Raw genomic sequence first — 17,670 nt, 5'->3', positions numbered from 1 at the left:
TGGCTGGAGGCGGCGGTGCCGTGTGCGGCGGGACCCGCTCCCTTTACTCCCTGGCCGGCCGGCCTCTGCCATCGCAGCCGCCGCCTCCGTGGGGGCCTCCCGGGCGGCGGCCAGGGGACGTGGGGGTGTGGGTGTGCTGACTCGGGGGACACTAAAGCGCTCTCCGACCGTCTTTCCTTGCAGCCGCCTCTTCGGATTTTTGAGGCTTCATGAAGATGGCGCCAGAATGAAGGCCCTGCTGGTAAAGGTAAGGAAGGCTGGGGAGCGAGCGGACAAGCCGGCCCATCCTCCTTCCAGACCCCTTCCCTGGCGTCGGGGAGGGGAGGCCGTGTGGAGACTCGGGCCCTGGCTCGCCCCCCGCCGGAACTCGGACGGATGATAGCGGGACCCCCTCGGACCTCGCTTGCCCCCTCCCCCACGGCCCCTTTCCCCTCCCGGATCCACTCCCTGCTGCCTGGGGAGAAGGAGGGGGCAGCTCGGGGCGCCGAGAAATGGTCGGGGGAGAGATTGGCAGGAAATTCTGTTCAGTCCCCTGGGCCCCCGCCCCTCGTCCTCCCCAATGTGGTGCCCCCCTTGGTGACGTTCCCCCTCCTTCATTGCGGTCCCCCCTCCCCCCAGAACATCGTAGTTGAAGTCCGAGGCGACACGGCGGCCCGGAGCCAAGCCCTGGGCTTGATCTCAGCCGAGTGGAAAAAAAAAAAAAAAACTGCCTGTTATCCGAGCCGGGGCTCGGGGCGAACCCCCGCCCTGGAGTGGCGTGGATTTGGGGGGGGAAGGGCCAAGGATTGTGATGCTTGTTAATTTGTGCAGGAGCTGGGCTCCTCGCGCCTCGTGATTGTAAAAACACCGAAATGAATGTTCTCCCGGTGGAGACGACGAATCCTCGGAGCCGCGAGGGCTGACTGCGGCTCGACTCCGACGTTTTCCCGGCCCTGCTCGCAGAGACTGGGCACCTTGCACTTTAGTGTATGACAGAGAAAGAGTTTGGATTAAAGCTGCTCCCAGTGATCGATTTTGTGTACGTTTTACCTGAAGTTCAGTGATGTGTTTACTTTTTTGGATCCAGCTGCCACTGAAATATTGCAGTGGTGTGTTTGTGGGTGCATGTAAATGTCTTTTCTTTTCGGAGCTTCTTTTACGGTCTTATTTTCCCGGGGCTCCATGCTAACATTTGGGGTTAGGCTGCCTGTTTATTTGTGTGGAAAGTTGTTGGCCCTGTCATTTAGTTAAGTAATGGCTGCTTCTATCGGCCCAAGATGGCGGGACGGGGTGGGAGGAGAAAGTGAGGGGGGAGGGCTGGGGGGAGGGAGAAGAGGTAAACATGGAAAGAAATAGTAGCGATAAATAGGTTTCTCTATAGAAGAGTAGTCTTAACAGTGTTTAATAAAAAGTGTAAATGACTAATGTCAAATAATTTACTCCTTTCCTGGTCTTGGAAATAACATTCATAAGCTTAATGAATCCTTATCAACCTGTAGCATATTTAGTAGCCTATCGGTAAGCTATTTGAACAAAGGCTGTGGAGTCTGTCTCTACGTCAGTTTGCATCTCAGGGCTAAAGCCGTGTTTGGAGTATTTGTATGCTTTCATTTTTTTTTTTTCCTCTAAAACTCAAGAGTAGGTGCATCAGGCAGTACACCAATGAGATGGGGTGTGTGTGTGTGTGTGTGTGTGTGTGTGTGTGTGTGTGATTAATAACTTTGCATTTGACACCTAACCTTGTTACGTTTATATAAAGAAAGTTAGTAATTAAAATCTAGTATGTTTTCTATTGGTTTTTGTTATTTTAGTTCTGAGGAATTTCAGTTAGCATTCTAGCCTATAGAGTTTTGATTAGAACTGATAATTTTTCCATATACAAACTTTGTCTTCAAAGTAAATAGAAGAGAATCTGATTTTAGCTAGCTTTTATAAGGTCATTATTTATAATCATACTAAAAATATAGCTTTTCAAAAAAATACTGATAAATATGAATATTGTACACAATACTTAAATTTTTAGTAGTTAGGTTTTATTAGAAGTAAACATGCATCCTGGAAAAACGGTTAGTGATAAGTACTGATACCAGATTTAATCATACAAAAAAATTTAATGTCTTTAATTATGAAGTTTACAATGTAGACATTTTAAATTTTGTTTTAAAATATTTGAATTATAACCAAGTGCCAATTTAGCAACTAATTTCACAACAGTTTAGAAGTTACACTTCTCTGTCATTTAGGATGGAAATTGAAAGAACTATTTGCACTTGGAAAAGTTTGGCCAAATCAGTTAAATTTTTGTTCTTTTAAGTTGCTTCTTCATTGATTATTTTTAATGGATTTTAATTTTTTAGAAAAGGAGATCTGGTATATGTACAGAATGTTAAGCCTTACCTGATTTTAAGTTGGTTGTATTTTTGTGGTACGGTGTGTGTATTTTGGATGAGAATATGGTTATATCATTACAAATGTAGCTGAGTTAATTGGGCTGTTATGTTTTAAATTTTAGGAAATGTTTTCATCAAGCTTATATGCTAGTATGAAGATAATGCTTTTCCAACCTTCCAAATCTTGGTTACCAAAATTATAAGCTTCCTAAAAATTTGGACAATATTAGAGCTTGACAGAATACTTAGTATCTAGTTAAGATGAAAAAAAGCTGAAATTTAAACTATGTGATTGAATGAGTCAGCTTTGAGGCTTATTGGGTTGTGAGTTCCTACCTGCTTAGGTCAAGACTCATTAGCCATAACATTAAAGTAACTGTTTTAAGTGCAGTAAAACACTCTTGAATGTGTGGTTGCAAAGTCATGCAATTCTTAGTTGTAGCCTGGTGAGCTTGAACATAAGTTAAAATATGAATTGTAAAGTACAGCCCCATAACCTTTCTTGCTGTTTCTACTGTTGACCACAGAATGATTGAGTTGAAATCCTGGTATAGGAAGTATTTAGTTAATTTACCAGGAATGTTATAGGAAGTAATGAAGCATTTTGTATTTTGCAAAATATTGGTACTATGTTGAAGAAAAAGTTCTTCCATCTATGAAAGTTCTCATTGTCCAGGGATACTTGAGAGGTTTAGAACTGCTTTCTGGGCAGGTAACAGACTGAAAAAAAAATCACTTGTTCTTTCTAGTCTTCTGTCTTAAAAACTGTGATTTTTGTGCCTTCTAGTACCCCAGCTCTTTGCTACTTCCCACCCTTAGAGGCTGACTGATTACTGAACTATTTTAATGGTTTTTCCTCAAATCTTAAGGTGACTTCATTCGTCAAGGGATGATGTATTTCTTCTCCCAATCTCTCTTAAGACTCCCCAGCCTACTCTCTGCAGTTCTCTAAACTTGGCCCAGATTATGAGTATATTTTATATTTTTATTATCCTCATCCTCAGCTTCATCATCAGAAGGCAGATACTTTACATCATGCTTTGATATTTTACAAAAAAGTGTTTTTGAAAAGCTTTTTTCCATATATTTTCTTGTCTCCCCCTTCCTCCCATCTCTTTCTCCCCTCCATGTGCCTCTCTCATTTAGGCCAAAGAATACTTTACTCTAAATTCTCAGGTCCTTTGATGTTAGTATTTATTATATATAAATTTTTATAGTAAGTTTATTGAGAGTCCCCTTTTTCTCTTCTGATGTGATGAAGCAAGTCTACTTGATTTTTAGTATTTGTTATTATTCTTATATAAAGCTAGTGGTTATATGAAAAATCTTCAATTGGTTAATTATGCATATACTAGGAGAAACAGTGTGGTCTTTAAAATACATGTATTAAAGCTCTCGTTTTTTAAATCAGGGTCTTTTGAACAGTCTTAAGTATGTTGACACTCAAATTTATGTAATTCAGGGAGTCTTATTTTTTAATTACAGTGGAGTAATTGAAAAGTAATTAAGTGAAACATTTTAACATAAAAATATAGCTATGATGACTTTTTTGTCTTTTTAAAAACCTTTTGGGTTAATTTTGTTTTCATCTGAATAAAAATAGAGATGCTGAATTAAAGGATAATTATGGTTTTGCGTTAGTACAATACAAGGGAGATGGAGAATCTGGGTATCTATACTATAGAATAATTAAAGTACCTTGATAGCCCTTTTTATCAAGTCTATTTAGCATCAAATTTTCATGAATTTCAAGTTTGATCTTGATATGTTGTCAAACATTCTTATTTATGTGGAGTCAGATCACCTTTTGAGATGTTTTAAGATTGGAAAATATTTAAAGTAAAAATAAAAATTTTCCTTTGTGAAAAATTATTGAAGTAGCTTAAAAATTTTTTTTTCCTGGGTTTTGGAACTATTTTAATGGATTTTGAAGCATTCATTTTGCAAAATTCTGGTTTTCTTGGCCTACACAAGTTAGTAGCAGACAACATATAAATTACAGGGGTTATTGATTTAAATGTGGAAATATTTGAAGAATTGTAATTAAAATAATTTATTATTGCTCTACTTTTTTTTTTTTTTTTTTTTTTGATTCTTAAATAAATGTGTTAATCCTTAATGTTTTACAATGGTTGATGTTTCTATTTGGTACATTGACAATGGAATTATCTTGTAAAAAAAAAAAAAAGAACTATGAACTTTACTGTGTGGAGAGTTTTTGAACTATACCTTTTAGAGTTTAGATGCTGCTTTTAGAAGTTTGAAAAGTGATTTTTCAAACAGTTGATGAAATTGGACATGCTCATGTGAATTAACACAATTTTGTTGTTTGAAAATTGGATAATGAATTTGTTGTATGTATTATGTAGAGTGCAGATGTATTACTTTATCTAGTTAGGAAAAAATCATACTTTGAAGAGTGTTGAGTGTTCCAGGTACTTACAGCCTTGGTACCTACAAAAGATGGTACCATGCAACCTTTACATGAAATGTCAAAAACTCTTTTGATTTGCTCATCTAAGTTGAGCTAAGATAACAGAAAATGATTATTTGAAGATAAGTTAAGATAAAACATTTTTATATGATAATGCTTAATTTTAAGCTAGATGTTGCTTTTTAACAAAATAAAATTAATGGGGGGGGTCAACTACTTTGTTATTTAGAAAAAGTACAAATGAAAGGAACTCTTGACAAAAACATGGTTGATAAAGGGAAAAAATTCCTTAAAACCATGTTATCACAATTTTAGTACTCATTTTTTGGCTTAGGTAAGAATAGTATCTATTCATATGGTATTGCATGTCTTTGATTCATTTTTTTTTTTCCATGTAGTTAGTTTTTTTTCCTAACTAAAAAGTAAGGTAGAGGTGCTTTGTGCTTATTGGAACTTAAGATAATGAACATTACCACTGTGCATTATTAATAATAATATTTTTGAAATGTGGTATCTAGAGAGCTAATTTGTGTTAAGAAAACAACAGCAGATTTCCTAAGAACTGAAATGGTGGTTAGGCTATTTGTGGAACCATGTAGAATAGTTAATTAATTAGTTTGGAGGTTATTTAATGAATACATAATTGACAATCATATGAATTTAATGCAGTTTAATATTATTTCACAGATGATTGTAATATTTAGTATTTTTAGCATTGTATTCAAAGTCTTTTAAGTTTTGTAGTCTAATTTCCAGAAAGTTAATACTGCATTACTTAATTTAAAGGTACAGTTTTAAAGTTCTTCTAAGTTTGTCAAGCTTATATTTATTCTCAAGTTTGCAAATTGACTTTGAAATGTATGAGAGATTGCATTTTCAGTTATTTAGGAATTTCCAGCACCCACAACAACAAATATGTTTGTATTTTTTTTTTTTTTTTTAATTAGAGAATAGGTCTTTGAACTCAAATTTTGGCAGATATTTAAAGGAAGAGCTTATCTTCTCCTCAAGATGTTAAGATTTTTATCTACCCATTGATATTTTTTGTTGAAATCTTAACATCTCTTGGAAGAGAAAATGGAAACAAATTTTTGTTTACAAATTGGGGAGGGGATATGGAAAACATGTTCAGCTTTGAGGATGTGGGATAGATTATTGTGCTTGTTTTCCTCTTGGTTGGGATCCTATAGTAGCTGAAGGATGCAGTAAGAAGTGCTTGGCTTGGTTTTTCTGCCTTTTGTACCATATATAATATATAACAAGGTAGTTAAGTGATTTGATCTTGACTTAGGATAAGACCTTCTGGGCCTCAGAAAGTTTATTCATTTTTTTAGTTTAGTTGTCTTCTAAAGTCTCTTGAAGTTATTTGATTTGGTGTATAAAGTGTATAAAGTAAAAGAATTATATAAAATTGTAGAGCTAGTTTGCCGAAAGCTATATTATTTATCGTTTTGTTGTGATAGGTCTGTCGAATAGAAATTACAGAAATGACAGAGATATAGCAGTATTATGTTTCTAAGAGCTATATCTATGACATTATACTTGGCATTAAGTTTACTTGAAAGACATTGATCTGTGATGTTGGCAAAAAAAAATTCAAATATAAAAATATAATTTTTCCTAAGACTTTTCTTTCAATAGTAACCTCAGAGTTGCTAGGAAAATGTTATAATTTTAAAAGTTAATTCATTTGTAGTTCATTTGATTTTCCCTCTCCTCCCTTTCATTTGTAAGTTGGCCTTGGAGTTGGGAAGTATCTTCATACCCCATCTCAGAGACATTTAGTTTTTTATAAATCTAGACCCCTTGTCATTTATCCTTCCGTGCCTTCTCAGACTATAAATTGCAGATTAAGTATCTATAGACGTTAATAGAGATGTAGTATCTTTACTGGGAGTTTTATATGTACCAATGAAATCTTAGGTCTGATCCAAAAAACAAACTTGGAAAAATTTCTGTAAATTATGATAGATTAATTTTTGTTTGCATTCTTGTATGGTGATAAATTTTCTTGACCAAGCAATGAAGGTTTTATGAATTAGATTTAGCAGATCTATGTGTACTGATGGATAACTCTTAATATTGGATCCTTTTTGCCCTGTTGGGCTGTCATCTTCTGAATATCTATTTTCATGAGAGCTTTTATGTCTTCGATGTTTTTGACCTCAAAACAAGATGTTAGTTTCTCAGTGGATATAGTCATTGTTGTAATAAAACCAACAATTGCACCTTATTGGTACTTTTAAGTTTGCAATACATTAATGTACCTTAGCTCATCTGAGCCTTTCAACAACTTTGAGGAAACTGAGGCTGAGAGCTTACTAGTAAATGTGAAAGTAGTCAAGTGTCCTTGACACTCAAGGAAACTCCTCCAATCTTCTTTTATGTTATATATTCTCATCTCTTCAGTTTTTTCCTTAGGTGATCAGAAAGGGCAACTTCTTCACTTGTGCTCTTTATTCTTAGGGACTTTGTTGCCAGGCTTGGTTAAAACTGCCATCCTTCTTTTTAAGTTTTGAAGTTCATCATTGTGTATGACCTGTGCAGAGTAAAAGCAAACTGCTTTCATTTATGGACCAGTATCGCTTATGTATGTGATTTATTTTCTTCTAATAATTAATTCCAGTAATGGTTCTTGGACAAAGATCAACCTTTAGGAGTACTGACTATAAAAAATGTTGTGGATAGTTTTAAGAGTAATGTAATGGTAGGCACTTTATCCTTTCTGTCATTCATTTATTACTATCCTGTCACAATTTTGAAGAGAAGCCATTTTGAAATTTTGCTCATTTCATGGGGTTTGTGCCTAAACATTTTGTCACCAACTGGCCAACTTCTCATATATTCCTTTTTCAATAAGCCAATCCAGTGGCTTTGTATTGCTTCGAGGATTAAATATACTCTAATTTTTGATATAATAAAGTCCTTTCAATTTGTATTCAATCTATCCAACTTTTAAGTGATTTTCTTATATGCTGTCTATGCTATCTTTTTTTCTTGATTTCCCATCTCCCTGCCTTTAATGTCTTACAATGACTAGATTTCTGTAGAAATGGCAACTTATACATGCAGGATTCTATTCCCCTCCACTCCCACTCCTTTATGTGCCAACTCTTTACTGAAATGACATTTTGTGTATATTCTATATATGATTAAATGTTTGTTCCCATGAGCCCCTCTTCCATGCTGCTCTGAACAATTACAGACTCTTGCCTTCTCTTTATTTGAAACTTGTTTGATTTGGCAGAACTTTACAGAGCTTGTGCTTCTAGTAGCATAGATTTCCAAGAACTTGGATATCTTCTTCATGTCACAATGAGGTTGGTCATTAGAGTTAAGACATTTACATACATAACAATTGTGGCCACAATATATGGTGACAATGCATTCCAGGAAAAAGATTCTCTATTCCCATTGTACCCTATTACACCATTGGAAATGATTTTCTTTTGAAAAAAAATTGTTTTTATCATTGATTAATTAGTCATTCTTAAAATATCTGATACGCTTTGTAATATTTTTTAAGCTTTTTTATTAATTTTATAATTATAATTTTTTTGACAGTACATATGTATGGGTAATTTTTTACATTATCCCTTGTACTCACTTCTGTTCCAAATTTTCCCCTCCTTCCCTCCACCCCCTCCCCTAGATGACAGGCAATCCCATACATGTTAAATGTGTTATAGTATATCCTAGATACAAATATATGTGTGTGCAGAACTGAATTTCTTGTTTCACAGGAAGAATTGGATTCAGAAGTTAAAAATAAGCTGGGAAGAAAGACAAGTGCAAACAATTTACACTCATTTCCCAGTGTTCCTTCTCTGGGTGTAGCTGATTCTGTCCATCATTGATCAAGTGGATCTGAATTAGATCTTCTTTATGTTGAAGATATCCACTTCCATCAGAATATATCTTCGTACATGTAATAATCTTAAATGGAAAATTTAAATACTTTTTAATATTAAAACTGGAATAATGAAAATTAAATATAGACTCCAGCTTGTTTTTATCATCCTGTATACAGGATTTTTCATAGCAGCATGTTTACAAATAAGTACAAGTAGTCATAGAACAATTCAAGTGAATTTGGAACTGATTGAAAGGCAGAACCCAACCTGTTATGATTCTTTCACAGCTTTAAACTTTTAAAAGCTTTTAATAGATGTTTCCAGTGGTGTCTATTCAGGGATCTATTCTTAACATATTTTGGATAAAGGTAAAGATTGCATATTTTATCAGAATTGATAGAATTTCCCCTCAAATTAAAAGACTTTGGATTTGTAGTTACTTCACAACATTCTGTAGCATTCCCTCTTTTTGAAAAACTGGAACTGTCTTGACTCTTGTTAACTTTTTGTGGTCTTTCAAAGGTTGATTAATCACAAATGATGGTTGTTAACAGTATCTGATTATGTAGTTCATTGGTTCCTATTCACCTGAACTCTTGAAATAACCTAGGTTCTATACAGTGGCTTCCTATCTTCCTGTTTGTTTTGACTATTAACTTCCTATTAGTCACTGTTCTTTCCTTTTTCTTTTCCCCCAGAAAAAAATAGAAGCAAAATGTGAGTTTGTGGCTGTGTTTTATCACTGTTCTGTCTATTCCAGAAGTAGCCCCTGTATTTTGTATTTCTCTTTTATTTTTAGTTTTACTTGCTCAGACCTAGCTTATTCTGGTTTTTTTTTTTTTTTTTTTTTTTTTTTTTTTTTTTTTTAGCATTCCTTATACTATTCTTAGAATGGATACATTATACTTAATATGCTATTATGTTAATGTACTATTACAATAATATACTGTTCTTACTGACTAATCTTCCTTTTCTTTTTGTGCTTTGTTATTGCTTTCTTCCACATTTATTAAGTACCTACTTACAGATCAGGGGATCTCAGAATACAAAAATGCCTTCAAAGACATTACATTCTTCTGTTGAGTAGTGTTGTGATGCCTACACAGAGGAGCAAATACAAGATATATACAAAATGCAGAATTAACTCTGAGGTGAGGGTTATACATACAGCTTGTGATCACAGACAGATCACTTATCTTATCTCTGTTTAGTTTCCTCATCTGCAAAATTAAGATGATAATTGTAAATAACCTACCCCATGGAATTTCTGAGAGACTTTGTAGTTTTTAAGTGCTATAGAAATGGTTTATTTCTTCCCAACTTATGGGATGGAATTTTCATAGGAATGGTCTTGGGGCAAGTTGCTATCCTGATATTTTTCTTTTTGGCTGCTCAGTAGGCCATTTCATTGCTGTTTTTGTGGTTGAATAAATTATTAGGTTGTAAATTTTTTTGTTGGCTTCTTGAAAGCATCCTTGGGACAACTTCCAACAGCAGATAGAGGTGATTAAGTTCTTCAAGTGATTTCAACATTTTTAGTTTTCTGTATTTTGAAAAGCTTTTATGTAGCTTGGAGAGCATGAATATTTAGTAAGCTGTCTCCCCAAATATTGTTCTTAAGTTTTTATGGATGATCATTGTTAACAGTCAAATAATTGTGGATAACTGTTAAATAACAATTTCTCTTTATGAAAATTACAGTTTTTACTGGTTGAATTTTCCAGAATATGTTGTGTTCTGAATTTGTAATTTGTCATCTATTAGTCAGGAGCGATCATGATCTTATGCTGTTTAATTCTACCTACTAGTCGTGTCTTACGCAGTTTCAGGGTGCTGAATTTTTGTAGCTTGCCTATGCTATTAGATTCTGGTTTGTCTTTGTGTACTTGATCTGTTGGTCACACACAATACTCTTATCTCCCAGCTCTTCTCTTTTGTATCTGGACCCCCATGAATGCATTCTACTTGAAACCATGTAGTTTAATAGTTCATACTAAATGCTAATCCATATCAATATGTAAGTCTGGACACTTTCTGGATAATTTCTCTGGGTAATTTCTGGATAAGTTTTGGATAGTGATAAATCTGGTCCTGATTTGCCATCACAAACCTGCCTATTTCTGTAAACAAATGTATGTGATGTAGTCATTTGTTCAATTTTATTGTTGGCTGATTTTATGAAGATGCTGTGACCATAGAAGGCCTTTTGATTTATTCTTGGATTTTTAGCTGTTTTTTAGGCTTCTCACCTAGGTAAAGCACTTTAATTGACATTTGACAAATTCAATAATGTTCTATTGTTAGTCCTTGTTTCAAAAGTATCTCTGTAGAATTATCTTGTGCTGTGAGTGCTTTAAGAATCCTTTTTTGGAGAGGAATGTTGCCTTAAGGAAGGCTCAAGTCCTATATTTTAAAACTTTATAAATCCATTATAATTCATTTTGCAGTTCCAAAAGTATACATTAAGATTTGTACTGTGGGTGCTAATTGATTAAATTAGTTTTTCCTCATTGAGATTTTTATTTACAATATAATGTTTCATAATGTATTTGGTTCAGCTTAATGGCTTTCTGCTCAAGGTGTTTTGCCTGGAGATACCTCAGGTTATTTGTGTTGTGATCTTCCTCCATAGGTTCAGTTTTATCTCCTGACTTTAAGCTTTTGAAACCTTTATGTTTGTTAAAGATTATACAATGAAAAGTCAGAAAAAATGATAAGGGAGAAAGAATAAGGGAGAAAATTTGTGAGATGAAGGGGCTGCTTTAATAATGGTCCCAGATAACTTGAAGGTCATCTATATTAAATATAATGATTAATAAGATATTTTGATTTGATTTGGCTCCTTTAATTTAGAAGCAAACTTCCACTAAAGAGAGATAACAATGTATTTAAGGTTGTCATCATCATCATTGTTTTTTTTTTTTTTTTTTTTTTTTCATCATGATTGTTTTTATCATTGGCCACATGGTGTAGTGGCTAGGGAACTGGTGTCAGAAAAAGAGTTTCAAGTCCTCCTTTTGACACATACTAACTGCTTGATCTGGGCTAATTACTTAATCCCCTAGTGCCTCTGGCAACTCTTAACATTTTATGTTGTGGGGATGTCTTATCTGCATCCAAATCTTGCAACAAATATTAAGCATATAACACCTTGCTAGGCACTGGGCTAGATGCTTGAGGATAGATAAAAATGAAACAGTATTTGCTCTTAAGGAGCTTACATTGAGAGAGAAACCTCCTTACCCAGCTAACCTAAAGCTGCTTACTTTGAAGAAATCACAGGTATGGTAAAAAAATATGATTAAAGGATAATAATGATGTTGATGACAACGATGATGATGATTCAGTGTAGGTTATTTCCACTTACTGTGGATACTAGCTGTATGTTCCTAGGTGTGTCACTAAACCTCTTAGTCTCAAAACTAAGTTGTAGAGAATGTGACCACCTGTAGATTTGGAGGAGTTTCCTTATTTGAGAGTTCAATCACAGGTTCATCATTATCATATCACTGGTATAGACATATAATTATCATCATTAGGTTATGGATGAGGACCTTTGATATTGAGACTTTGTGCAGTAATCCACCATTAGAAGCATCTGAAGGATCTCATAAATTAATACTGTAGCATTTGAAACTAGGATTCCCTTGGTTTGCAGAATTTAAAAATGAGGAATCTTTTAATTTATCTTATTATTTTGGAGGGGAAAAGAGAATTCAATATAATAAGTGTTAGGTGTCCAAAGAAGATTTATTAAATTATAACATTTCTATGAATATGTATGTGTGTTTGTAATATCTATAAAGAATCTAGAATATTAAAGTATGCAACATCTATACCTCTTAACTCAATGGGAGACTGGTGGCTTTTTTCAGATTGAGGTGAGGTTCTTTTAACAAACAGTTCCTTAGATTTGGTTTGGTTTCTGTGGCTGCTTCACAGTCTTCCTATCTTTGCCTTTTGCCTTTTTAAGAAAAGTCCTTCTGACATATTTTTGTCTTTTATGTGGGGTTCCAGATGACTGGAGGAACAAGGCTATCTGCTGGCTCAATTTTCTATGGGATCTAGGAGAACTGTAATTGGTTGAAGGGAAATGAGAATAAGATATTTGAATGTTTCCTGATTTACTCAAGATTAGTCAAGGTAACAAGGGAAATGTGGAAAGTGCTGTCTTTGTTACCATGGTGCTTTGGAAGTAGTATTTAACTGCAGATGGAAACTGTGCTTCTGAAGTTAATTACTGAAAAAACTGGAGGAGACCTTGGTTAGTTTTAGGAGTGAAAGCAAAAAGTAAGATATAATTAATTAACTACTTCCAGGACATGTTACTTAAATGACATATGTTCAGAAGACTGACTTTGGGGTTATTCTCTTCAATGAGATATTAAAAGGCCTCATAAGAATTGTATTTCCCTTTCCAGTTATGATTCTGCATGTGACATGTTAGCTCAGATTCCACAGGGAAAGGGAAACAAATTCCCAATACACAAAATCCTAATAAGGGGATAAAAACCTTATGAATACAGAATTGTTTGTGCATGTATTCTGTAATGAGCAAAAATATTAAGTCATTTATATACCTTGGGTTGATGACAAATGATAACAAAGGTTAGCAATAATGGAAATTTATTGTACCAGTTAAAATTTTTTTTTTGACCCAAGTGCACTTCATTATATGTAAAATATCCTTCTAAGAATAACCTGCTTGACAGTGGTGAGCACCTTGTGTAACTAAGCATGTCTCCTAGTTTTTTATGTCTTAAATTTCTCTATGTCTTAATATTGATAAACACAGAGGTTTATTGAACAAAATTATCTTGTAGTTATCAAAGAATCTTGTTAACATCTGCATGGGAGAGATGGAGGAAGAGAGGAGAGCCTTTAAGATTGTCTTGTGCTCTACCTGTGTTAGATATATTTTAATGGTCAGCAAACAATAAAAACAGAGTTTCTATATCTTTCAGTCATTTGTGAAGAGGGGCTGTGCTGTGGAAAACTGAATGCAAAAATGTTTGCTGATTTCTTAAATTTTTATCTTGTGCCTTTGTAAATGTGAAAAAATTTATAAGGATTTTATAAAAAGATGAAGAAGTAGACATATGGTTAGGTTACTGATGTCCTCTTGATTGCCTTTTTAGGGTAATAATACCATCTGTTATCTCCTCCCTACCCATTTGATATCTTCCCTTTCTTTTTTCAGATAACTTAAAAATTTTAACTTGAAAATTGATCCTACAATGCTTTCAGAATTATTTTAGACTCGTCTGTGTGCTTATTCTGATCTAGCTTTTCTTTCTGAACAGCGTGGTTTGTATCAAGGGCCATTTCTTTTCATAGCATATTGGGAAGAGTGCAAATGTGACCTTATGTTGTAAATGATGAAAGTAATAGGCTCCCACACCTGCAAAGGAGAGGTTTGGATGTTATGGGTAGAAAACTGGAGAGGAAGGGTGGCTTCTCATAGCTCTTCTTTGGGGCCAAGCTTGGTCATTAAAATTTTACAGCAATTTAGTTTTGTGAAGAGTTCTATAAAGTACATCATACTTTTTTGATGTATTAGTGTGGCTGAACTGTTTCTCCTCTCCTTTTATTCTGTGTTACAGGGGTAATTTTTTTGGGAGAGACAGATGTAAGGAAATAAAATGTAGGTGATGGAAAATTAAAAGATATCAATAAAATATAATTTTATTTATTTATTTTTCTTTTTCTGAGGCTGGGGTTAAGTGACTTGCCCAGGGTCACATAGCTAGGAAGTGTTAAGTGTCTGAGACCAGATTTGAACTCAGGGCTGGTGCTCTATCCACTGCCCCACCTAGCTGCCCCCTAAAATATAATTTTAAAAAATTAAAACATTTATAAAACTTTGACATATCTGTATCATAATTGAACCCGCCTTGCCGTTAATGAGAAATTCTTTTTGGGAAGCCAGTCTTAATTGTGACTCAAATAAACTTTCTGCAGACAAATTTTTATCCTCTGCATTTTCACTGTTTTGACAGATTATACTGCTTATAATCTTCCTGGCAATATTTTCTAATAAGCAAAAGAGACCAAGAACATGGTTTGGTGCAAGGAACATGGAATTTGGGTGTTAGGAGACCTAGATTCAAATTTCAGTTCTCCAACTTAACTGTCTGTGGGTGATTTTGTGTTAGTTACTACATCTTTGGCACTAATTTTCTTCATCTGAACAACATGAGGAGCTTGATAATCTCTGAAGGTCTCCTCCATTTCTAAATCTGAGCTTGGGTTTATATTCTGAGTGTTGCTGTTATTGGCTACTATTTATTTATTTTGCTTGGCAAGAGCAGCAAATATTTGTCCTCTGAGGCAGTTTCTGGGCTTTCTTAGCCTATCTGAGCTGCTGTTCACTTTGATCAAACCTTTGTAGACTGGTGATACTTAAAATCAATGTTTTCATTAATGATGGCAGTATGATATGATACAGTGGAAAAGAGTTCTAGATTTGGAGGCAAAGGACTTGGGTATGGATCTTATCTCTGCCAGTTAATGACTTCTATTTCCAAGTGGAGAAATTAGAATTAGATGAACTCTGAGGTCTCTAGCAGTTCTAGATCAGTGATCCTGTGAAAATTGTTTCCTTTGTGGTGTTTTCTTTTGAGGTGGTTTGTTTGAGTTGATGAAGTTTTGGAGATTTTAACACAGAGTTGACGTCATTAGACTTTTTTTAAACACTAGATTGCTATTTTAAAATGATATTCTTAGTCTGACTAAATGTATATCTACTGATTTGAAAATTTCGTTGTGATCAGTAGATTCTATCCATTTATTAGTCAGGTGGTTCTCAAATTTTTTGGTCTTGGGACCTCTTTACATACCCTTCCTGCCTTAAGAGCTTATGTAGGTTTTATCTATTCACTATTTGCTCTATTAAAAATTACAACATTAATATTATTATCAAAACAATTTTGACCTTCTCCTGGACCTCTTAAAAGAACCTTAGGGAACATATATTGAGAAACACTGATATAGTCAAATTTCCTCATTTTTAATTCTGAAAAAAATTATTTTAAATGCTTATTTGTGTGCTCACATTGCTTAAATCCTGGAGACAGATAAAAATGAAATAGTTTCTGCCCTCAAGAAGTTTACATTCTCTTTATTTAGCATCTTCAAACTTAGTTAATGCTTTGCCAGGTAGGTAGCTTCTTAGTGTTAAATAATTTGGTCTTCATTCTTAGTCCTGGACCATAACCACTATGTGTGTGTCTGTGTGTGTGCATGTGTGTGTGTGTAAAGCAAGTATTTCAGTTTACTGAAATTAAAAATTAAAAATTAAAAAAGCCATTTATTGAAATGTGAACTTAAATGTTAACTTCTGTTAAATTTTTAAAAATGCATATATAGTTTAAAATAATAGTAGTAAAATACTTTGCTTGTTGGTATCCCCTTCTGAACTTTTTTTGCTTTTCTGTGCATTTTAAAACTGTTTCATGATTTCTTTATTTTTTTTTGCTGAGACAATTGGGGTTAAGTGACTAGCCCAGGGTCACACAGCTAGGAAGTGTTAAGTGTCTGGGACCATATTTGAACTCAGGGCTGGTACTCTAGCCACTGTGCCATCTAGCTGCCCTGATTTATTTTTAATATTTCTAGTTTTGCATCACTTTCATAAATATCCACTTTCTCCGTTCCCTTTCTTTGTAACAAGTATAGTCAAGAGAAACAAATACAATTTTTGGCCATGATAAAATATATGGTCTGATAAAGAGACTTCTGAAGTTAAGTATCCAAATTGATCCGAAATCTTTCAAAATTGTTTGGTAATTATTGTATTGGTTGTTATCCCTGCTTTGCTCAGTATACTCTGTATTACTTCATACATGTGTTAACCCTTGAATCTGACATGTTTTTTCATTTTTTTATGGGACAGCAATATTCCCTTGCATTTATCACAATTTGTTCTGCCATTCCCCATGCATATACTTTGTTTCCAATTTTTGTAACAACAGAAAGTCCTATAATAAATTAATTGCATATGACTAGTGTCATTGAAAGTATGCACAATTTTGTGATTTTTTTTTTCTTTTGGGGGAGGGGCCCTGATAGAATTTTATGTTGTTGTGCCAGTATGATTAGACCAATTCACAGCTTCACCAATGTTGCATTAATATGCCTTTCCTAGCTTCCTCCTATTATTTGTCCAGTAATTATAATTTTTCTTTTTGGGAGGAAAAAGGGAGAAGGTGTCAGCTTTACCAGTTAGACAGATGTGAGGTAGAACCTTACTGTTTTAATTTGTTCTCTTACTAGTGTATTGGATCCTTTTTTTTTCATGATTGACAAGTTGATTTCTTTTGCCTGTTTACATCTTATAACTATTCATCTACTGCCATAAACTGTTTCCCAACATAATGATTGTAGTCTTTTTCTATGTTTGCCTTTGTGTTTAAAGTTTATTAAAGTAGGTATATTGATTTGGCTTGGAAGACCCTGTGAAATAATTACCATTCAAGAAGCAGTGTTATGACTCTTTATGTTCATGCAAGTGAAATGAAGTAATAAAATTATTATTGCCTAAGTTTGATTTATTTTGCTCCCAAACTTTTGTGGATCATTATTCTTTTTAACTGCAACTTAGCATATCTATATTGCTATGGCTTAATTCTTCCAGTAGGAAAGAGTAAATAAGCTTATTTATTGATTATTGGATAAAGTTCTGTATTTGGAATATTAATAATAAGTTACTTTTTATAGGTGATCCAAAAATTCTCCTGGACAGGACTGAAGGTTGTTGTATATATTCATGTATTGTCATAGCCAAAGGATAGATTACTTAGTAGTTAGACTACTCTTGAAAAAATATTATATACTGAATTTTTATAGTTTAATTATAATATAGTTAATCAGTTTTATTTTATTTTCAAGTCTGAATTCTGTACCTTTTGTGCACATTCTCTCTCTTTTCCTCTCTCCCCACACTTTTCTCCTTCAATTGAGAAAGTCAGAAAAACAAAACTATTACAAATATGGATAGTAAAGTGAAACAAAC

The 17,670-nt window shown here is 34.2% G+C and overlaps 1 protein-coding gene and 1 long non-coding RNA gene across 5 annotated transcripts in view; both read left to right on the top strand.

The window, feature by feature from the left end:
- Positions 1–17,670, top strand: part of KDM6A (lysine demethylase 6A) — a 240,344-nt gene that overhangs the window by 643 nt on the left and 222,031 nt on the right. For all 4 annotated transcript variants that reach the window (XM_074300796.1, XM_074300793.1, XM_074300795.1 and 1 more), the window contains exon 2: positions 184–247. In XM_074300796.1, coding sequence (XP_074156897.1) covers positions 184–247 — 64 coding nt within the window. The remainder of the gene's footprint in view (positions 1–183; positions 248–17,670) is intronic.
- On the top strand, positions 9,549–15,932 carry LOC141561326 (uncharacterized). Its single transcript, XR_012488022.1, has 2 exons — positions 9,549–12,385; positions 14,408–15,932. It is a non-coding gene; the product is annotated as an uncharacterized LOC141561326 (long non-coding RNA).

This window comes from Sminthopsis crassicaudata, chromosome 3 (genome assembly GCF_048593235.1).
Source record: "Sminthopsis crassicaudata isolate SCR6 chromosome 3, ASM4859323v1, whole genome shotgun sequence".
Classification (NCBI taxonomy): Eukaryota; Metazoa; Chordata; class Mammalia; order Dasyuromorphia; family Dasyuridae; genus Sminthopsis; species Sminthopsis crassicaudata.
Note: the sequence above shows the minus strand (reverse complement) of the source record. Positions and strands in the feature narration are given on the sequence as shown.